An 18,257-nucleotide genomic window follows, 5' to 3' on the forward strand; every position below is an offset into this window, starting at 1 on the left:
TAAAGTCTGAGACAACCCGCACCAAGCTATATCGCAATAGTCAAATATAGGCAAAATGTACGACTTAAAGAACAATTCTCTGCAGTTATCATTCAAGTGTTGGCAGTGGGGTTGTAGCATACCTAAGGACGCACTCGCACGCTTGCACACAGACTGGACTTGTGGAGACCAGGAGAGTTGGCGGTCGAGAATAACGCCCAGGTGCTTGTGCTCGTTAACAACTTTAATAGGTGTACTATTTAGACCAGGAAAATACAGAAGTTGAGTGGGGGGCGAGGGAGAGAAGAACATGGCCTCGGTTTTGGCGAGGTTAGGCTTCAGTTTCCAGGTTTCCATCCATGTTACTGTAGCGTTGACCCCGGACTGCATGGAGGCCGTGAGGTTGTCTGCCGAGCTGTCGGAGCGCATCAGAGCAGTGTCGTCAGCAAAAAGACTTACATTTGGTACAAGGGCTGGCAAGTCATTAACGTACAGTAGAAATAGGAGCGGCCCAAGTATGGACCCCTGGGGTACCCCAGACACGACTAGTAATGGGTCTGATAGGGAGGTAGATACTCTGACAGTCTGGTGGCGGCAGGAAAGATAGGATGAGAGCCATTGCAGGGCTGGACCGTGTACCAAGAAGACGGACTCTAGCTTTGCAAGCAGACCACGATGCCAGACGGTGTCGAAAGCTTTCGCTAGGTCAAAGAACACGATGCCAACATGCCGCCTGAGGTTCCGCTGGGTGTAGATGTCTTGTACTAGACGTGTTAGTTGGAAAGTTGTGGAGTCTCCACGGCAGAAACCGGATTGAGATGGTGAAAGCGCTGGGGTGACGTGGCAGTACAGAGACTCAAAGAAAATACGTTCACAGACCTTGGACACAGCGGGAAGGAGAGAGATTGGTCTGTAGTTGCCAGCCTGAGAGCGTTGGCCTTTCTTACTCAGGGAGCCAGCACAAGCGAAAAGGGACCTTATCCGTTTTTTGGGCATTTTGAGTTAGCAACGGATTCTTGTAGCCAGAGAACGTATGAATCAGATAAAAAAAACCGAATGAAAATCCATCAACATATAGCAAAGTTACGGACGTTTAAATCAACACTGTTTTCACCAAAACATCGCACATATTCACGAATAATCTTTGAAATACGTAAATTGCAATAATTTGGCCATAGAAGCCTTACAGAAGCCTTCGAGTCACCAGCAGAAGGGCTGGAGGATCCAGTGTACACACACTACTGGGCAGTTGGCATTTGGCATAAGTTTCACTGTGATGGAATTTATAGTGCCAAGCGTGACGTCTGATGGGCCATCACGTCCTTCCGTACCACGCAGGCACGCCACATTTTAGATCTAACAACAAGAATAATACAATGTTCTGAGGCATGTAGCTTTGACACAGCACCAGACTTTAGCAATTATCAGGCTCAAAACGTGTGTTGCACTACGCAAGTTTGTCATTCCTCCGGCACAGGCGGACACAGCTCATCCTTGCAAGGGTCTGCCACAAACGGCCGGATATCCTTGAACAGGTACTTCTGGCGTTCTTGTGACAGACCTGCTGGGGGCAACACTTGGGGAAGGCCTGCTGCTCTCACCTGCTCAGGTGTGGTCTTCAACAGCTGAACATGGTCAGTCAGCTGATGCATGCAGTCGTCTTCTGCTCCTCACTCCCAGCCGCCATCACGTTGCGCCGCAAGTCCTCGCATACAGGGCAAACATCCATGCGAGCCGTCATGAACTAAATATGCGGCAATGTCTGGTGCCAGATGGAGCGGAACGTCGACAAGGATACAGACTTCTTACCCTCCTTGTGGCAGCAGTCGCAGAAGTCTGCATGCACGGACTTGTACGTTTGTGACGCTGGAAGGAAGATAGGTGGCGTGTCGTCTCTGCCACGGAGTGGCGCAGGATGTGGAATTCCAAACACTTCCGCGTGCCGAGTGATGTACTCCACGCAGTACTTCACAACAGCAAACTCCAGGACATTGTGTGGCCGTTTGCCTGTGTTGCCGTGCACTAGTGGCACAAGCCCATTCTTCTCCAGGTGGCTTCTGTACCGTTTCAGCCTCTTGCTAGACAGTGCGTACACGTGACGGAACGCACCCACACAAACAGTCAGTCCTTGGAATTCGTAGGTAAAACGCTCCCTCTTGCGCTTCTCTCCACTCTCAAAAACTGTTTCAGGATTACTCAAAGCTTCAAGAAGGCCCAGCACCACCAGCTCACTCTCGTGCGACTCCATTTCTCTCATGTTCAGGATCGACGTCTCGATGTCAGCTGGGTCAAATTGCTGCAAGCAATTTTTTGAACATCCGCAGTTCTCTTTTTGACGAACAGTGTCGTCATCCTCTGCCGGCGCAACGGTCGCTTCACAAGCTGCTGTGGAGCTAGCCTGCGGAGGTTTGGGCTTTCCCTTTCCGACATACAGCTCTGCTGCTGCGTCGACATCCACTCGCTGCTGAAGAAAGTGTCGCCGTCGTCAGGTTGAACCGAACGTCACTGGCGTCCGACTCGTCTTCCTCACCAAAAACTTCAGCCTCATCTCTTCCAGGAGAGATTTCAGCGCTTCGTTCACGGTGAAACATTTACGATGGCTCATAGTGAACAGCTACGCCGACCCAAGGACTTAGCAGAAAGCGAAGACGGCAAGACAACTGCGCTGAAACTGTGAAAGCAACTCTTTGTCTTTCCGCTCGCGCGTGCGATTTTATTCAGCGGAGGTGTCGACGTGTCACCTGGTTGTTGTTGTTGTATACTTTTCTGGTCACGGTCGATCGATTTTGATCGCCGATCGGTGGTACGTGGGTCGATTTAGCCAGGGTTTTCTTCTACAGGAGCTGTAGGATACTGGCTCTCCAATACGAAGAATGACTGAGCTCCAAAGAAGTCGCGTATCGCCAAAAAACGAACAGTTTCAAGTTCGATCCGAACGTGACAGCTGAGAATCAGCTGATTCACTTCAAGTGCGGTTTTCTCAAAATCACGTGCAGCAGGATAAGGTCCCTTTTCGCTTGCGCCGGCTGTAGATCGGGACGATAACAGCAGATTTCCAGACGGACGGAAATACTCCTGTACGATATGACATGTTAAAGAGCAGGCACAAGGGATAGGACAGAGATGGCGCAAGCCATTTGAGAACCTCATTGGGTATGCCATCTTCGCCAGGGGACTTACAATTCTTCAGGAGTTTGAGGTGCTTACAGACGGTAGCAGTCGTGGTAACGACGCGTGTGAGTGGTGCGCTAAGTTCAGGGGCTGGGGACAGCGATGGAATGACCCAATTCGGATCTTCCGGAATGCCGGATGAAACAAACTGCTTGTTCAGTGTGTCTGCAATCGCCTTCACATCGTGCTGGCGGTTGCCATGGGAGTCCGTCAGGTACTGGATTGGCGCGCGGGAGGTCCCGCGGCACTGGTTGCGAATGAATTGGTGGAGTGATGGGCGATCGGGGGAGGAGAGTGTTGCAGAAAGAGAGTTTAGAAAGGAGCGGTGTGAGGTACGAGAAAGGTGCTTGACGAAGTTGCGTTGAACTCGGTAAGCCTCCCGGTTAACCGGCGTTGGGAATTTCTTGTAGATGCTGAAAAGATCACGCTTGCGCTTCACTTCAGATACGAGGGACCGTGTCACCCATGGGGGACTAGATGTCGAGGATGTTGGGTTGGAATGTTTCCGGTTGTTGTAGCCGATAGCAAAGTTAGAGAGGTGCTGTTGGAACCCTCGTTCAAGGACGGCTGCAAAGTGATCTACCGCGGCGTCAACAGTTGGAGAGCCTTCTGGTTGCAGAAACGACCAGTCGTGGCAGGAGAAATGAGCGTTCATAGAGTCCCAGCACTGAGAGGGAACTCGACGGAAGCGATATGGGAACGGTTTGCGAGAAGGAAGTGGCAGGTCTGGATCCGAGGGCAATGAGACGGCGAACTGGCATGAAACCATGAGATGGTCCGAGGAGCCAAGAGCGCAAGCTGTGTGAACGTCCGTCGCCAGCAGGGGTTGGTTCGTGAAGACAAGGTCTAGACATGACTGTGTTCCGGAAGATGTTGTGTGCGTTGGACTCTGCACCAGCTGATCCAAACCGAAGCAGGTAAGGGTGCGAAAAAGTGCCGCCCCAGCAGGACACGTTAAATCCGATGGGCACCACCGTTTGTGCTTACTGTTGAAGTCCCCAGCCATTATGACATGGTACGATGACATGGGAACGGTTACCAAAGCACTAGCTAGCATATCACAGAAGTGGTCTATTTCCGTGGTTTTGACTGAGGGCGGACGGTAGGTACAGCAGACGAGGATGGGTGTCGGGGAGCCTAAGATTGGGTGAAGCTCAACCCATACGGATTCACAGGTCGGACGAGCAAGGTCGTCGCGAACTTGGACTCTTCCGAAGCGATTTTGCCGGACAAGAATCGCAACTCCACCATATCCTCTGGTTGCCGTACCGGATTTGTTATCATGAAGTGGTCGGTCGCGACGAAATGTGGTATAACCGGAGATGGTGAGCGCTATGCTTGGATTTAGCCATGTTTCATTTAGACAGATGACATCAGGTTTGTTGAAATCAGCAATGACAGACAGTTCGGCAGATTTGTTAACGATTGAGCGGCAATTTACGGAAAGCAAGGTCAGTTTACCCTGGCAAGGGGGGAAGTAGGGCCGAGCCAGTGGATTCAGCTGTGGTCGCGCCATCATGCTGAGCCTGAGGAGAAGACGTTGTTTGCCTGGTTGGCATTGCTTGTAACAGGTTTAATCAAACTTGAAAAGTAAGAGGCCTGGTTGAGCGTGCCTCGACCAGTTATATGCAAAATGTGATAGTATACATGTGGCAATGGCGCCAATGAAGGTGCTAATAGACAGGCGTAAGACGCATGAGGTGCGAGGGAGTGTAAAGTTATAGAGAACAGGGGAAAACTGTTACATCATCCCCCTCCTATGGAGAGGAAGGAGCTTATAACCCAAATGCTCAAGTGGAATAGAGTACAATAAGCGCAAACACGTGCGAGACGAAAAAAGGCTTCGCACTGAAGTAACACAATAAGACGACTGAAACTCCATGCAAATAAAGTGTAGTAAGCTCAACAAATGTGTAAGGTGAAACTAGAAGTTAAACTGCAAAACTCAGCGGGCAGAAGCCAAGGTTTTGTACTTCTGAAGTGGAACAATGTCATTACCAGATTCATCCAACAAATAATGTTCAGGCTCCCAAGTGGCATCAGAGTAGCCTTGCCACTTGACTAGGTACTGAAGCTGATTCTGCCGGCGGCGGTGACTGAGAATGTTCTCCACCACATAGCGGGCATGACCATCAAGGTCCGTGATAGGCGGAGGCGTAGGCTGTCTCCTATTAGGAATAGCGTTCTTCTCGTAGGCACGGAGTGCCGACACATTAAATACCGGGTGACAGCGGCTGGTATGAGGCAACTTGAGCTTGTAGGCATTCGGGCCGACCACATGGGTTATAGGAAAGGGGCCAAACCACTTGGGGCGTAATTTATGGGATGGTCGGTCCCGAGCTTCAGGAGTCAGGAGGAAATCCCGGTAGACCATTACCAAATCTCCCACCTTCAGCTTTCCCTCGACCCTTGTCCGATCTGCATAGAAGGCCTGACGAGCTTGAGCTGCCACTAGCGCATCTTGTGAGATCTTGACCGCGTCTTGTCTTGCTTGCAACCAATCAGCTGAATCTCTGCCTCCCAGAATAGGGTTGAGGAAGTCGGGTGGCGCTCTGGGATTTAGACCGTAATTTAAGAAGAACGGTGTGTTTCCTGTAGATGATTGAGTAGCGCTGTTGATAGAAAACTCACAGAGAGGTAGGAGCATATCCCAGTTATCTTGTTTATGATTTACAAAAGCCCTCAGCACATCCTCTACTATTCTGTTTACTCGTTCAGTTAGGCCATCTGTCTGAGGGTGATTGGCAGTACTAAATGCTAGTTTCGTTCCTAAGCGATCAAACAATTCCTGAAAAAATGCTGCCGTAAATCTTGGATCACGATCACATACAATACTAGAACTCAAACCATGAAGTCGAAATACATGTTGAATATACAGATCAGCACTTCCTTTAGCGTCAATAGTAGAGGAAGTAGGTGCTAAATGTACACACTTTGTCAAGCGGTCTACAAATACATATATAGCATCATGACCTGTATCGGTCCTAGGCAAACCCATGATAAAATCCATCGAGATATCCGCCCACGGCTGACTGGGCACTGGTAAATTCTGCAAGAGACCAGTTTTTAGCTGGCCGCCTTTAACTCGTTGGCAGACGTCACATGACTTGACAAACGCCTTTACATCCAGTCCCATTCTGGGCCAATAGAAATATCTAGAGAGTCTGAAATAGGTGCGATCTCGACCGGGATGCCCCGCAGTCACACAGTCATGGTATTCTTGAAGCAGGGCGAGTCGGAGTTTGCTACTCTTTGGAATGCATAACCTGTTCTGTGGTGAAGATCTGAGATAAAGATAACCGGGTGTTTCATTTAGAAGGTAACGGTCGTGCAGATTGTCATGGCTTGAATTTTTCAGTCTCCTGATAATGGGAGCAAGATCCTTGTCGCACTTGTAACCGCTGACAATTAACTGCGCTAAGTCTGGATTAATCTCTAGGGTATGCTCTATGGCATTCAACTGAATGTTAGGAGGATAGGATGACCCGCCTATTTCAGAATCACTGAACAGATCTGGACGGCGTGAAAGCGGGTCGGCAATGTTTTTCTTTCCTGGTTTGTGAAAGACCGTAAAGTCATAGTCAGCTAAAAACTCTACCCATCTTGCCTCACGCTTGGTGAGAGTCGGTTTGGTTCGTAAATAGACAACACCCATATTATCAGTCATCAGGTCAAAGTGGCGGAATAGATAGATTCTCCAGCACTTTAATGCAAATACCACAGCCAACGTTTCCCTCTCGGCCGCAGTATAGTTGCGTTCTGCAGCTGACAGTTTCCGACTACAATAGGCTACGGGATGCAAATCCATATCTTCTCCCTGCTGCAGGAGCACACCCGCCACGGCAAAGTCACTTGCGTCAGTTTCTACCATGAAGCTTTTCTCAACATCGGCCAGTTGCAACACTGGCGCCTCGAGTAATGCTGATTTTAGAGACTCGAATGCCTTCTGTCTAGCAGCGCTCCATTCAAAGCGTGAATTTTTTCCGGTGATTTCTTCTAATGGACGAGAGATGGTCGAGTGTCGATCTATGAACCTTCGGAAATAGTTTGCAAAGCCAAGAAACTTCCTCACATCAGTTACTGACGACGGAGTTGGCCATGTTTCCACAGCACTTATCTTCTTGGGATCAGGGGAAATTGATGTGCCGTTGATTTTATGCCCCAAGAAGAGAACTTCTCTCACGCCGAATTCGCATTTAGACTGTTTGCAATACAGCTCACTATTTCTAAGTGTTTCTAGAACTGTTTGAAGATGATGCTGATGATCTTCCCAGGTCTTGCTGAAAACTAGAATGTCATCCAAGAATACTACAACGAAACACTGCGGTTGCAGAATAGAGTTCATGAGTGACTGAAAGGTGGCCGGGGCATTAGTCAGCCCGAATCCCATGACTCTAAATTGGAAGTGGCCGAACGGCGTATTAATGGCCGTCTTAGAAACATCCGAGTCTTGAATTCTGATTTGATTGTAGCCTGACCGCAAGTCCAACTTGGAGAAATATGCACTGCCCTGGATCGTGTCGAATAAGTCATCAATATTAGGAAGACAAGCTTTGTTTTTGATCGTAATTCTATTCAATTCTCGCCAATCGCACACCATTCTCAGAGTACCATCCGACTTTTTCACAAAAAACACAGGTGCACCGTATGGCGACTTACTTGGCTCAATGAATCCCTTCTCAAGTAATTCTGATAGCTGTGACTGGAGCTCGTCCATCTCTGGTTTCGGCAGGCGGTAGGCGGGTCGAGACGGTGGTCTGGCTCCATCTTCTATCTGGATTTCATGGTCGACTGGTCTCTTCGGTGGAAGCTCATTCGGCAGCTCGTCTGGAAATAAATCCTGGTACCTCTTGAGCAGGTTCTGGATGTCTTGTTGCTCTGATTCCTGGAGTTGTGGCCCGGAACGATTCTCCTCGTTTGCAGCAGTGACCCATGCAAGAAACCCCTCGGCTCCACTCCTCAGGGCATGACGAGCTTGTCGGCCACTGATAAACATGCTTTCCACAGATGGCCGGTCGGCTGTCGGCGGGTTAGCTGAAGGCAATTTGGCAACAAAGGGCTCACCGTCCAACTGAACTTCGTTCGTACGGAAGTTGATGCTGGGGTTGTTCCTTGTAAGCCACGGCTTGCCAAGAATAGCGTCGTAGCGAGTCAGGGGATACACAGTAAAGTGCTGTTCCTCACTGAAGCCCCCGACTGTCACCCTTAGCGTGCGTGTGGAAATCTGCGGGACCTCGCTGGTCGAGCCGTCCGCCAATGTTACGCTCAGCACTGCTGAGCTTGCATCCGTGTCAAGATGATGCTTTCGAACAAAACTGTCTGCAATGAAGTCATGCGTCGAACCGGAATCTATCAGCATCACTGCACGGCGACCGCCGATCTTTCCCTGTATGCGCAGTAGGTCGTGTTCAGGTTCATTGCCGACGCTGACGTTGCTGACATGACACCTTTCTGCAACGGGACAATTTCCTACAGCTATGGGTGTCTCCGGCTCCGTAGGTTCCTGGAGAGCAACGTCTTCAACCTCCAGAGCTCCGAACCGGTTAGCGACTGGTACCGGCGTGGGCGCTTGGGTCGTCGCCAGTAAGCGCACCCCCTTTCTTACTGGCGACCAGCGTTTGGGTAGCGCTGTCCACCCTCAGTACAGTCTTTAGCGAGGTGGCCTGGCTTCCTGCAAGCAAAGCAGTGTCCCATTGCTCGCAGTTGGACACGCTCTTGGTCCGTCAGCTTGCGGAGGCCCTGACCACGGAAGCTGGGCACGGAACGCGACTCTCTACTGGCTGGTGGCCCCGACGCCGGTGGCCCTGACGACTGCTCCACGGTGTTTGCTGCCATGACAGCTTGCTCCAGGGTACGTGGATGCTCACGCATGACCTGTCGCTGGATGTGCGGCACTAGACCCCTGACGAACAGCAGCGCTCTGGTGTGGTGGTCGATTTCCGGCACTTGCAGGCTGAGGCGAGTGAAAGCAGCAATGTATGCGTCCAGCGACCCGCGCTGCGCTGCGGAAATTAGTCCCATACGCGATGTTTCCTCGTTGTGCCGTGGTCCGTACACATCGCCAAGTGCCGCTTTCAGAGCAGGCCAGTCGGAAAACACTTGGTTAGCTTCCAATGCCGCTATCAACCAAAGACGAGCGTTTCCAGTCAAAAATCCTGCCGCGTAGTCGACCCTCTGTGCCGCATTTGGGAGTGCCAACGACCGTAGGGCCATGTCCATTGCAAACGTCCATTCTTTGAATGTAGCGGAATCTCCTCCAAACACAGGCGGCTCTTTCGTAAGGCGGGGTGTTGGCTCCCACGGTTCCGAGTTCGGATGTATCGTTCGGTTTCCTTGGCTAACGCGCTGAGCGGTCTTGATATCGTTTATCAGCCGAACGACGAGTACGAGGAGCGTAAGCAGAGCGACCAGAACACCTGCCAAAAGCAGAGTAGTAACCATCCTCTGCTACCAGTGTAACAGGTTTAATCAAACTTGAAAAGTAAGAGGCCTGGTTGAGCGTGCCTCGACCAGTTATATGCAAAATGTGATAGTATACATGTGGCAATGGCGCCAATGAAGGTGCTAATAGACAGGCGTAAGACGCATGAGGTGCGAGGGAGTGTAAAGTTATAGAGAACAGGGGAAAACTGTTACATTGCTGGTGTCAAAACTGTCCGCGGCAAAACGCCAGGGCCTAACCGTGTGCGAAAGAGCATCCGGCCAGAACCCTTTGTCACCGACTGTGTTCTCATCAGTTGCCTCGACGGTCACCCGTGCGTAGGCAGTTCTGAAGTGCTTGGATGCAAATATGACACCTTCCTGAATCTGCACTCCTCGGGCAGAGCACCATTCAGCAATTGATGATGCGGAGCAGTGTGGCTGCACGTTGCCAACGTAAAACACTTTGCGTTTGGCCCGGGGTGATGCCGTGAGGTCTACTGCCGGCTCGCTATCACGAGCCGGCTTGGTGTAGCGGGATGTTTCCACCCGCCTTGTTATGCTTTGAGCTAGCTGGGACTGACTACTAGTATCTGCCGCGTGCCTTTGTCTCTGGGCGGCTCGAGTGCGTCTGCCCTGGTGTTCCTGCCATTCATGTACTTGTTGTTCAGTATCGGTGGACCTACGGGATGCATCCAGGCCTGCTGCGGGGCTGGAGCTACGACTTGGAGTAGTGCTGGACCTACGGGATGCATGCACGCCTGCTGCGGGGCTGGAACTACGACTTGTAGTACTAGTAGTGTTGGGTTGTGGCACACGCGTTTCTCCTGGCAGGCTGCCACTGCCGGCGTGTGTACCGTACGTTTGTACAGACCTGCCCGTTGTGGTGCTGAGCCTCGCACGTGCACTTGCAGTTTGTGTGGCGGTTCCTAGTACTACGTCGCTGTACTGGTGTGGCATGGCGTGCTGTGTGTGTACGCTAGTATCTCGCAGGTCAGCCATTTCCCGCCTCAGCTGTTGAATTTCAAGCTTCAAGGAAGCAATTTCATCATCTCTTCCCACCCTAATTGCCACTATTTCTTTATTCAGGTCCATTATTGTCGAGGACAATGCGGCCAAAGCAGTCGTGACATGTCCTATACCGGTCATACCTTCCAGGATGGGGTGGGACCCAATCCCCTCCTTCCGGAGCGCTCCCACCAGGTCGGGCCGTGAGAAGGAGTCCGCTTTCGGGATGCCAGTCCGGGTGGCCAGGTTTTGTAGACAGTCGGACGTCAGAAGGGCCAGGTCGACATGCTCATTGGTGGCCATAGTCCTTTGCGAGCGAATAAGGACATCATCATAACCAGACCTGACAAAGGCCGTGCTACAGTCATTATGAACAAAGCTGACTATGTTGACAAAATGATTGTCATCCTTGCTGATACATCTAAATTCCAAGCAATTGGCCCAGTTGGACAGTTTGACAGAACCATGAAAGTAGAGGCAGAGCTAATCAATTACCTAAAGAAATTAAAAGCCGATAAGAGTATCTCTACACATGAATTCGACTTGATGAAGCCGGTCGGATCAATACGTCCTCGCCTTTATGGTCTACCACAAATACATAAGCCTACATGTCCTGTCCGGCCGAGCGTCTCCATGACAGCTTCGCCACAATATTCAATCTCTAAGTGGTTGTGTAGGTTGTTGAAAGTTGTTGAGGAGCACTACTGCCAACACACTGTTAAAGATAGTTTCGATTTCGTAGAGAAGCTACGGGCCCGACCTGTTCCAACTCACTCACATATGTGTTCGTTCGATGTAGTGAGTTTGTTCACAAACGTACCGCTGGAGGAGACAATTGATATTTGCGCGGATGTGTTGTACCGTGTTGACGAAGTTGACACTCCGTGGCTACCTGAATGTGCTTTTCGACGTTTGATGTTGTTAGTCACAACTGGCGTCGAGTTTTCGTTCAATGACGTGATGTATAAGCAGATAGATGGAGTAGCCATGGGCTCTCCGTTGGGTCCCGTGTTAGCTAATGTCTTTGTCGGTTACTGTGAGTGTAAGATTGATGCGTCTCTATGGCCGAGTCTGTATTTCCGTTTCGTTGATGACTCGTTCACATACTTTGATTCCATAGAAGACAGCGAGGTCTTTCTTGGTGCTCTCAACACCCTTCACCCTTCCCTCCGCTTCACATGTGAGCACGAGCAGTCAAGCAAGTTATCCTTCCTCGACGTACTTGTTGAGAAAACCGAATTTGGTAGCGTAACATCGGTGTATCGTAAACCGACATTCACCGGACAATACATTTCCTATGACTCGTACTGTTCATCTAATTATAAAGTCAACTTAGTAAAGAATCTCGTGGATCGCGCCAAACGGATCTGTTCACCTTGTAAACTCAGTGGTGAGCTCGAATTTCTCCGTTCAGTTTTCACCAAAAACGGATACCCAGGAGACATGTTGGCAAAACGATTGTCTACAGCCCCCACGCCGAAACATGAATTGATAGGGCCTGCTCGTTGTCCTGTCTTTTTGTGCTTACCATGGAAGGGCAAGAAGTCTGCCAATGTGAGTCGTGAAGTTCGTGCGATCATTAAACAAACCTACTATGCGGTACACTTCATACCCGTGTACACAACGATGCGTTCGTTCACGGTGTTGAAGGACGTCCTACCAACCCATCATTTAAGTCATGTAATCTACAACTTTGAATGCCGGAATTGTGCTAGCCGGTATGTTGGTAGGACTGTTCAGCACCTGAGCGAACGCATCAAGCAACACACTCCTTTACACATTATCCCACGTAGCGCACAACTGGAGCGTCCCACGCGGGGAAGACCCCGTAAACAACCACTACCTCCGCCAACACAGGACCTAGCGTCTCACTCGACAAGTCCACCATTGGCTCCCGTGGCCATGACCAAGTCACTCCCTCCACCAGCGGAGGTGGATGTGGCTTTGGCGACGCCACGTGTGTTGCATGCAGACACGTTTGCATCAGCATCGCTTGCTGCATCACCGGCAGAGACGACAACAATACCTACCTCAATATCAACGAGACCCAGAAGAACAACTGCTAATTACACCATGACCTATTTCAGTACGGAAGTACCGAACCAACGGAATACACAACAGGAACGTGAGACGAGGGATGGGAGGAGACGGGACCTGATTGCTCCGAGGCAGGAAGTCGTTGAGGAGGATTCGGCCAGTGAGTCCAGTGATTCCGGTGAGTGTGAGAGCGAGAATGATTGTGTGAGTAAGAGTGGGTGCGAGCGTGTGTTTTCTAGTAGGAAGTCATCAGTGTATAAGCATCTTGCATCTCGTCCTGATTGTTGTAAGGTTTATTCTGATTCTTCTTTTTCTGTTTTGTGCCGTGCTCGTCATGGTTATAAGTTGCAGTTGAGTGTGTTAGAAGCCGTTTGTCAACGTATTCATAAGCCTAATCTGTGTGTCCAGAAGGACAGCATTATTCGTTTGAAATTGTTTTAGTAGCAACTTGTTCTGTCGGTTTGGCTCTGGTTGGCCATGGTGTCATATCTTGTGTCACAGTATACTAGTAGTCCTTACAAGTTCGTTAAGTGCTTTCGCAGTTTTTCCTGTTATTACCTTAGTGCTAGGATTATCATTTTCATAGGTGTTGTTTCTTCTCACTCCATTTCTCTTTATTAGTATCTTTCTGGATTGTTTTTCATTAGTACAACGTAGCTTCCTGAGGAGTGTTGTGCGAAAACTAGTTCGAAGTACAATTTTTGTTCATCATTTCTTCCACATCACATTTTTTCTTTCTTCCATGTTCTTCACTGCCGTCGTATACACTCGTTTTTTGAATACAATAAAAGCCTTTGTGAAAATGTCGGTTCAGCTCGTTCTGTTGATCGCAATTCTAAAACTATTGTCGCCTCGACGCCTATTTAAATAATAATAATAATACAGTAATAATAATAATATAAGCACATCCGTGAGGCACTACTGGGTGGGTCTTATGACGCACTAGTACAAGTCATCCGCGCTCAAGTCAAGGGGTTAAAAATAATAGTAACAACAATAATAATAATAATTCTAAGCACTCGCAGACTCCATTGCAGCCACTCACACATTACAGGGTACCTCACTTCAGACTCTCCAACTACGGTCTCTTCGCTGCATAAGTTCACTTCACTTCCAAAATAAATAAATAATACTAGATATAAATGGAATGCACCAAATTTTCGGGCATGGCCCATCTTCACGGTGAAAAACCAATCAACTTAAAAGCCAACAAAAACTGAACCGAGTATATAATTATGCTGTGTGGTGCGGTAGTGCTGGAAATGTTTGTATGTGTGTAGGGTAGCAGCAATGGTGAAGTGTGTTGGTAGAAAGGGAAGGAGCGAAGGAGACCAGTGAAGAGCTGTGTCTGTAAGTGTGAATATGTGTTAGTGCGGCGTGAAGGGAAAGCACGAGAAGTGTGGTTACCAGCAGCAATGGCGAAGTGTGTTCTTGTGTGTCTTGAGCAGCAGACACCCAGACATACGCTTCACACTGGAACACACCCAGGAGAATGCCTCGCACACATTCAGCTACCTCGACTTGTCTATCTCTGTGGCGAGTGGTGTTGTGCATTGGGAGTTGTTCGGGTGGTAGCTAACCACGGCGAACTGAATAATAAGGAGAGAAACAAAGAGAGAACTCATGCAGCGAAAAAATCGTAGTTGGAGAGTCTGAAGTGAGGTACCCTGTTATGAGTAATAAAAATAACGTTTGAGGTAGGTTTGAGGTCGCAAGTACCCACGCAAACACACACATCCAGTCAAATGAGGCACTTGTAGTTCCTTCGTCCTTTTTACTTTTTATATATTATCCTTGGCTGTCCATCTGAGTGTAGACCTAATAATTACATGTCCTTCGATTTTAAAGTGATACGCCGGTGACCTCTTCTACACGTAACAACTAGGATGACCCAAAGGCAGACCGCCTATCGTGGGGTCCTTCACATTGAAGCCCAAGTCTAGTGTCATCGCGGAGTCCCCTATATACCACACGCTGACGAATCAGCAGCCAATTACCACCCACAGTGTGACGTCACGTAGCGTGGGTACATGTATAAAAACCCTAGGTTTGCTACAGTCTCCAGTCAGTTCTGCACGATAAGTTTCTGTCACCGGTTGGTTTTCTAGCATCTTCCTTCAAACACCTTGCTTCCCACCAGAGATTGATTATTTGCGTGCCTGAGTGAGTCGCCGTCTCCCAACAGATATCAGAATCAGGTTCTCTCTGTGTAGATCCTTCTAGCGCCTTGCTAAGTATCGTCCTTGCAGAAGAGTTGGGATTATACGATTCTCGGTCTGAAGTCGGACGGGAATTGTGAATTTTACTGTAAGTATCTGTTTGTCTATCTTCCTTCTTTCAAGGTGTTTGTCCTATATCTTTATCTTTCCCCATTGTCCTCTTTCTCCCTCTCTGTCTTCCGCTCTGTGTTTCTCTCTGTTCCCCTCATCCTTTCACTCTTCTATTTTATTTTAATTTTAAATTTTATTTAATAATTTAGCCAGCGCAAGCGAAAAGGGACGTTATCCCGCGGCACTTGATTTTGAGAAAATCGCACTTGAAGTAAATCAGCTGATTTCCGGCTGTCACGTTCGGATGACTTGCAACTGTGCGTTTTTTGATGATACGTGCTTTCTTTGGAACTAATTCACTCTTTGGGTAGCAGAGCCAGCATCCCACAGCTCCTGTAGAAGAAAACACTGTCTTAATCGACCCACATACCACGCATTGGCGATGAAATATCGATCGATCGACCGCGCGACCTCCGCTGCACGCGCAGCATGCCCGAGCGTAAAAGACAAAGGAGCTTGCTTTCAGCGCAGCTGCCTTGCTCCCTTCGCTTTTCCCTGAGTCCTTGGGTTGGCGGGTTGACTACTCACCATGAGCTACCGTAAACGTTTCACCGTCAACGAAGTGCCCATAACTTTGCTATCCGTGGATGGATTTCCAATTGGTTTTTTCTATGTGATTTGTACATCTTCTGGCTACTAGAATCTGTTGATAACTCAAAAAATGCCCAAAGTTCGGGATAATGTCCCTTTTCGCTTGTTCTGGCATTATATTTACACATTCCCTCTCTCACTGCTGTATTATTCCCTATCTGAGTTTCTCTCTCACTGAGCCTCTCTCTCTCTCTCTCTCTCTCTCTCTCTCTCTCTTATCTCTCTCTACTTCCCGCTCTTCTTTTCTCTGACTCATTCAATTTCTCTCTCTCTCTGTCTCTCACTCTAGCTCTCACTCTCTCTCTCACTCTCTCTCACCCCTCTTTCTTTCTTTCTTTCTGTCTTTCCTTCTCTGTCTCTGCCTTTCTGTCTCTCTCTCTGTCTCTCTCTCGCTCTCTCTTTCTCTCTCTCGCTCTCTCTCTCTCTCCCTCTCTCTCCCTCTCTCTCTCTCTCTCTCTCTCTCTCTCTCTCTCTCTCTCTCTCCTTCTCTCTCTCTCTCACTCTCTCTCTCTCTCTCTCTCTCTCTCTCTCTCTATCTATCTCTCTCTCTCTCTCTCTGTTTGTGTCTGTGTGTGTGTCTGTCTCTCTCTCGCTATCTATCTCTTTCTCTCTCTCTCACTCTCTTTCTCTCTTTGCCCCTCTGTATCAGAGTCTCACTGTCCATCCCGGACCGGAGACCACCTATCCCATATCTCAGTATCTAATAGTGTCTGTTTGGGTCCTCTCGTACGCATATCTGCTAGTGCAACAAGAATGGACTGAGGAAGCAGCAAGCGTTCCAAGTGAACAGTTTACCTTCGTGTTGACTCAAGCTTATGACTCAGGTCCATCAGGGATCATACCAGTCACTTGTCATCATGGTCATGACTAAGGAATTCATTTGTGGCCAGGAAACTGCACACTCGCAGAGTGAAAGCTGCGAGGCCAAACAGAAAACAGTGTGTCGAGCCGTGATCAGGAAACGCTGAGTTCTATCGTGTAGATGGCAGGAACCCAGTTCGCCAATACCTCAAGGACATATTATCTAGGTTGACATTCACCAGCGGATTGAGAAAAATGACCAAAGTTGTCTTGGAGAAAGGATTTCTTCTCCGCGTGTTTTACCGGCATTGAACAACAAGATTTGCTTTGGCTCTGGCGCTTTGCTGTGCAGACTTGACCAGGGAGTCGTAAAATAACTGTAATTTAGGACTCGACTGTACATCGCGTACATCGATCGGCACAAGCTCTGGTTTCGGGGCCATCGCCATTTTTCAAAACTGTGGTCGACGCTTTTTGAATTTTGTATGGTAGTGGTGAGCCCTGAAATTGGAAATATTACCAACAAATAACACGACTGGACAGAGGATCATAATCTAAAATTTGAAAGGAATATCTTGCCCCAAACCGGAGTCATGAGGCGACAAAACCTACATCGCCAGTTCAATCTTTTTTATAGTGAAGGCGACGAGGAGACAATAACTTTATTAATGCGATTAATAGTATAAGTGAAGCGGACATTACAAAATGATGAATGAGGATACATGTATCTAAAATGGTTGTTCCTAATCGATTTTCTTGAGACTATCATCAGGGAAAAATTCGTCTCACTTTAGTTAGTTTTGTTTTTCACACCTCACCTTGTATACTTCCCACTATCCGATAACCTATAAGTAGTTTGTTTCTCCGTATAGCCTCTATTGTGAGACGAATTTTTCCCTGATGATAGTCTCAAGAAAATCGATTAGGAACAACCATTTTAGATACATGTATCCTCATCCATCAATTTTTATAGTTAATTGGTGTTGAATCTGTTGTGTTTCTTTTCAACAAAATAATGTTTGAACAACAGATGGCTCAAGTTGGTAATGATTGCTACTTCTTCTACTACTCGAGCTGCAAGAAGGGTCCCGCTTGTTCATTCCGACACAGTGCCCCTGCACTTGGCAAGGAAGACGTCTGTCAAGATTGGGCCAGAGGAAGCTGTATTGTTCCGAATTGTCCACGTCGCCACATGGCAATACATGTAAGTATAGCGAGCCTGTGTGGTTGCTTTGCCTGCACACTCTCTTGCCTTTTTTTCTGGTAGGGTCCAGAAACTGACCGTGGTTGGTCTCCTGGGGAGGGAGAAAGACCCAAGTGCCATCCGTATGTGTGGCACGTGGTGTTAGCTGCCTTTGGAGTGACTTGTCAGAGCCTACTAGGTTCAGCCCGGTTCCATAGCTTAGTGGTTAGAGCATTGCTCACGACAAGCAAGTTCGCGGGTTCGAGTCTTGGTGGGTCTGGCGATTTTTTCTCTTTTCAGGCAGTTCACTTCCCCAACTGAACCTTTGGATTATTATTATTATTATTATTAAATGTCTCGGATACTGAGCCAATACTTAGAGTACATATAATTAAAAAAAGAAGAAGTTACATGGGAACGGTTTACATGTACGACGCAACGATCCACGACTGTAACAAGTTTAAATAAGATGTCAGAAAGTGCTGTAACAGGACACAAAACTGATATGTTAATTGAGAGGTCGAAATCGCTAAGCTTTTCGCCGATTTTGGAGAGTTCCATAGAGAATCGCCGAGAATCTACCAAATCTTCCATTATCTCACCAATTTTGAAGCCAATATGCCAACACTTCATATAGCCTACATTGTATTTTCAACTAGAGCTGAAACAAGTATAGCAATTCCGGCTGAAACAATTATACCCATTACTCATTACGCGATCGATAACTCCAATCAACA

The 18,257-nt window shown here is 48.4% G+C and overlaps 1 protein-coding gene across 2 annotated transcripts in view; it reads left to right on the top strand.

Moving 5' to 3' along the window:
- LOC135810351 (zinc finger CCCH domain-containing protein 11A-like) overlaps window positions 1–18,257 on the top strand; it is a 126,406-nt gene that overhangs the window by 98,983 nt on the left and 9,166 nt on the right. Inside the window, exons 1-2 of one of the 2 annotated variants that reach the window (XM_065323840.1) lie at window positions 14,696–14,922; window positions 17,368–17,541. The exons of the other annotated variant lie outside the window; for it this stretch is intronic. Coding sequence (XP_065179912.1) covers window positions 17,368–17,541 — 174 coding nt within the window. The 5' untranslated portion in view covers window positions 14,696–14,922. Of the gene's footprint in view, window positions 1–14,695; window positions 14,923–17,367; window positions 17,542–18,257 lie in introns of those variants that run through there. 2 annotated transcript variants of the gene reach the window in all.

Source organism: Sycon ciliatum, chromosome 2, assembly GCF_964019385.1.
Source record: "Sycon ciliatum chromosome 2, ocSycCili1.1, whole genome shotgun sequence".
NCBI classification, from domain to species: domain Eukaryota; kingdom Metazoa; phylum Porifera; class Calcarea; order Leucosolenida; family Sycettidae; genus Sycon; species Sycon ciliatum.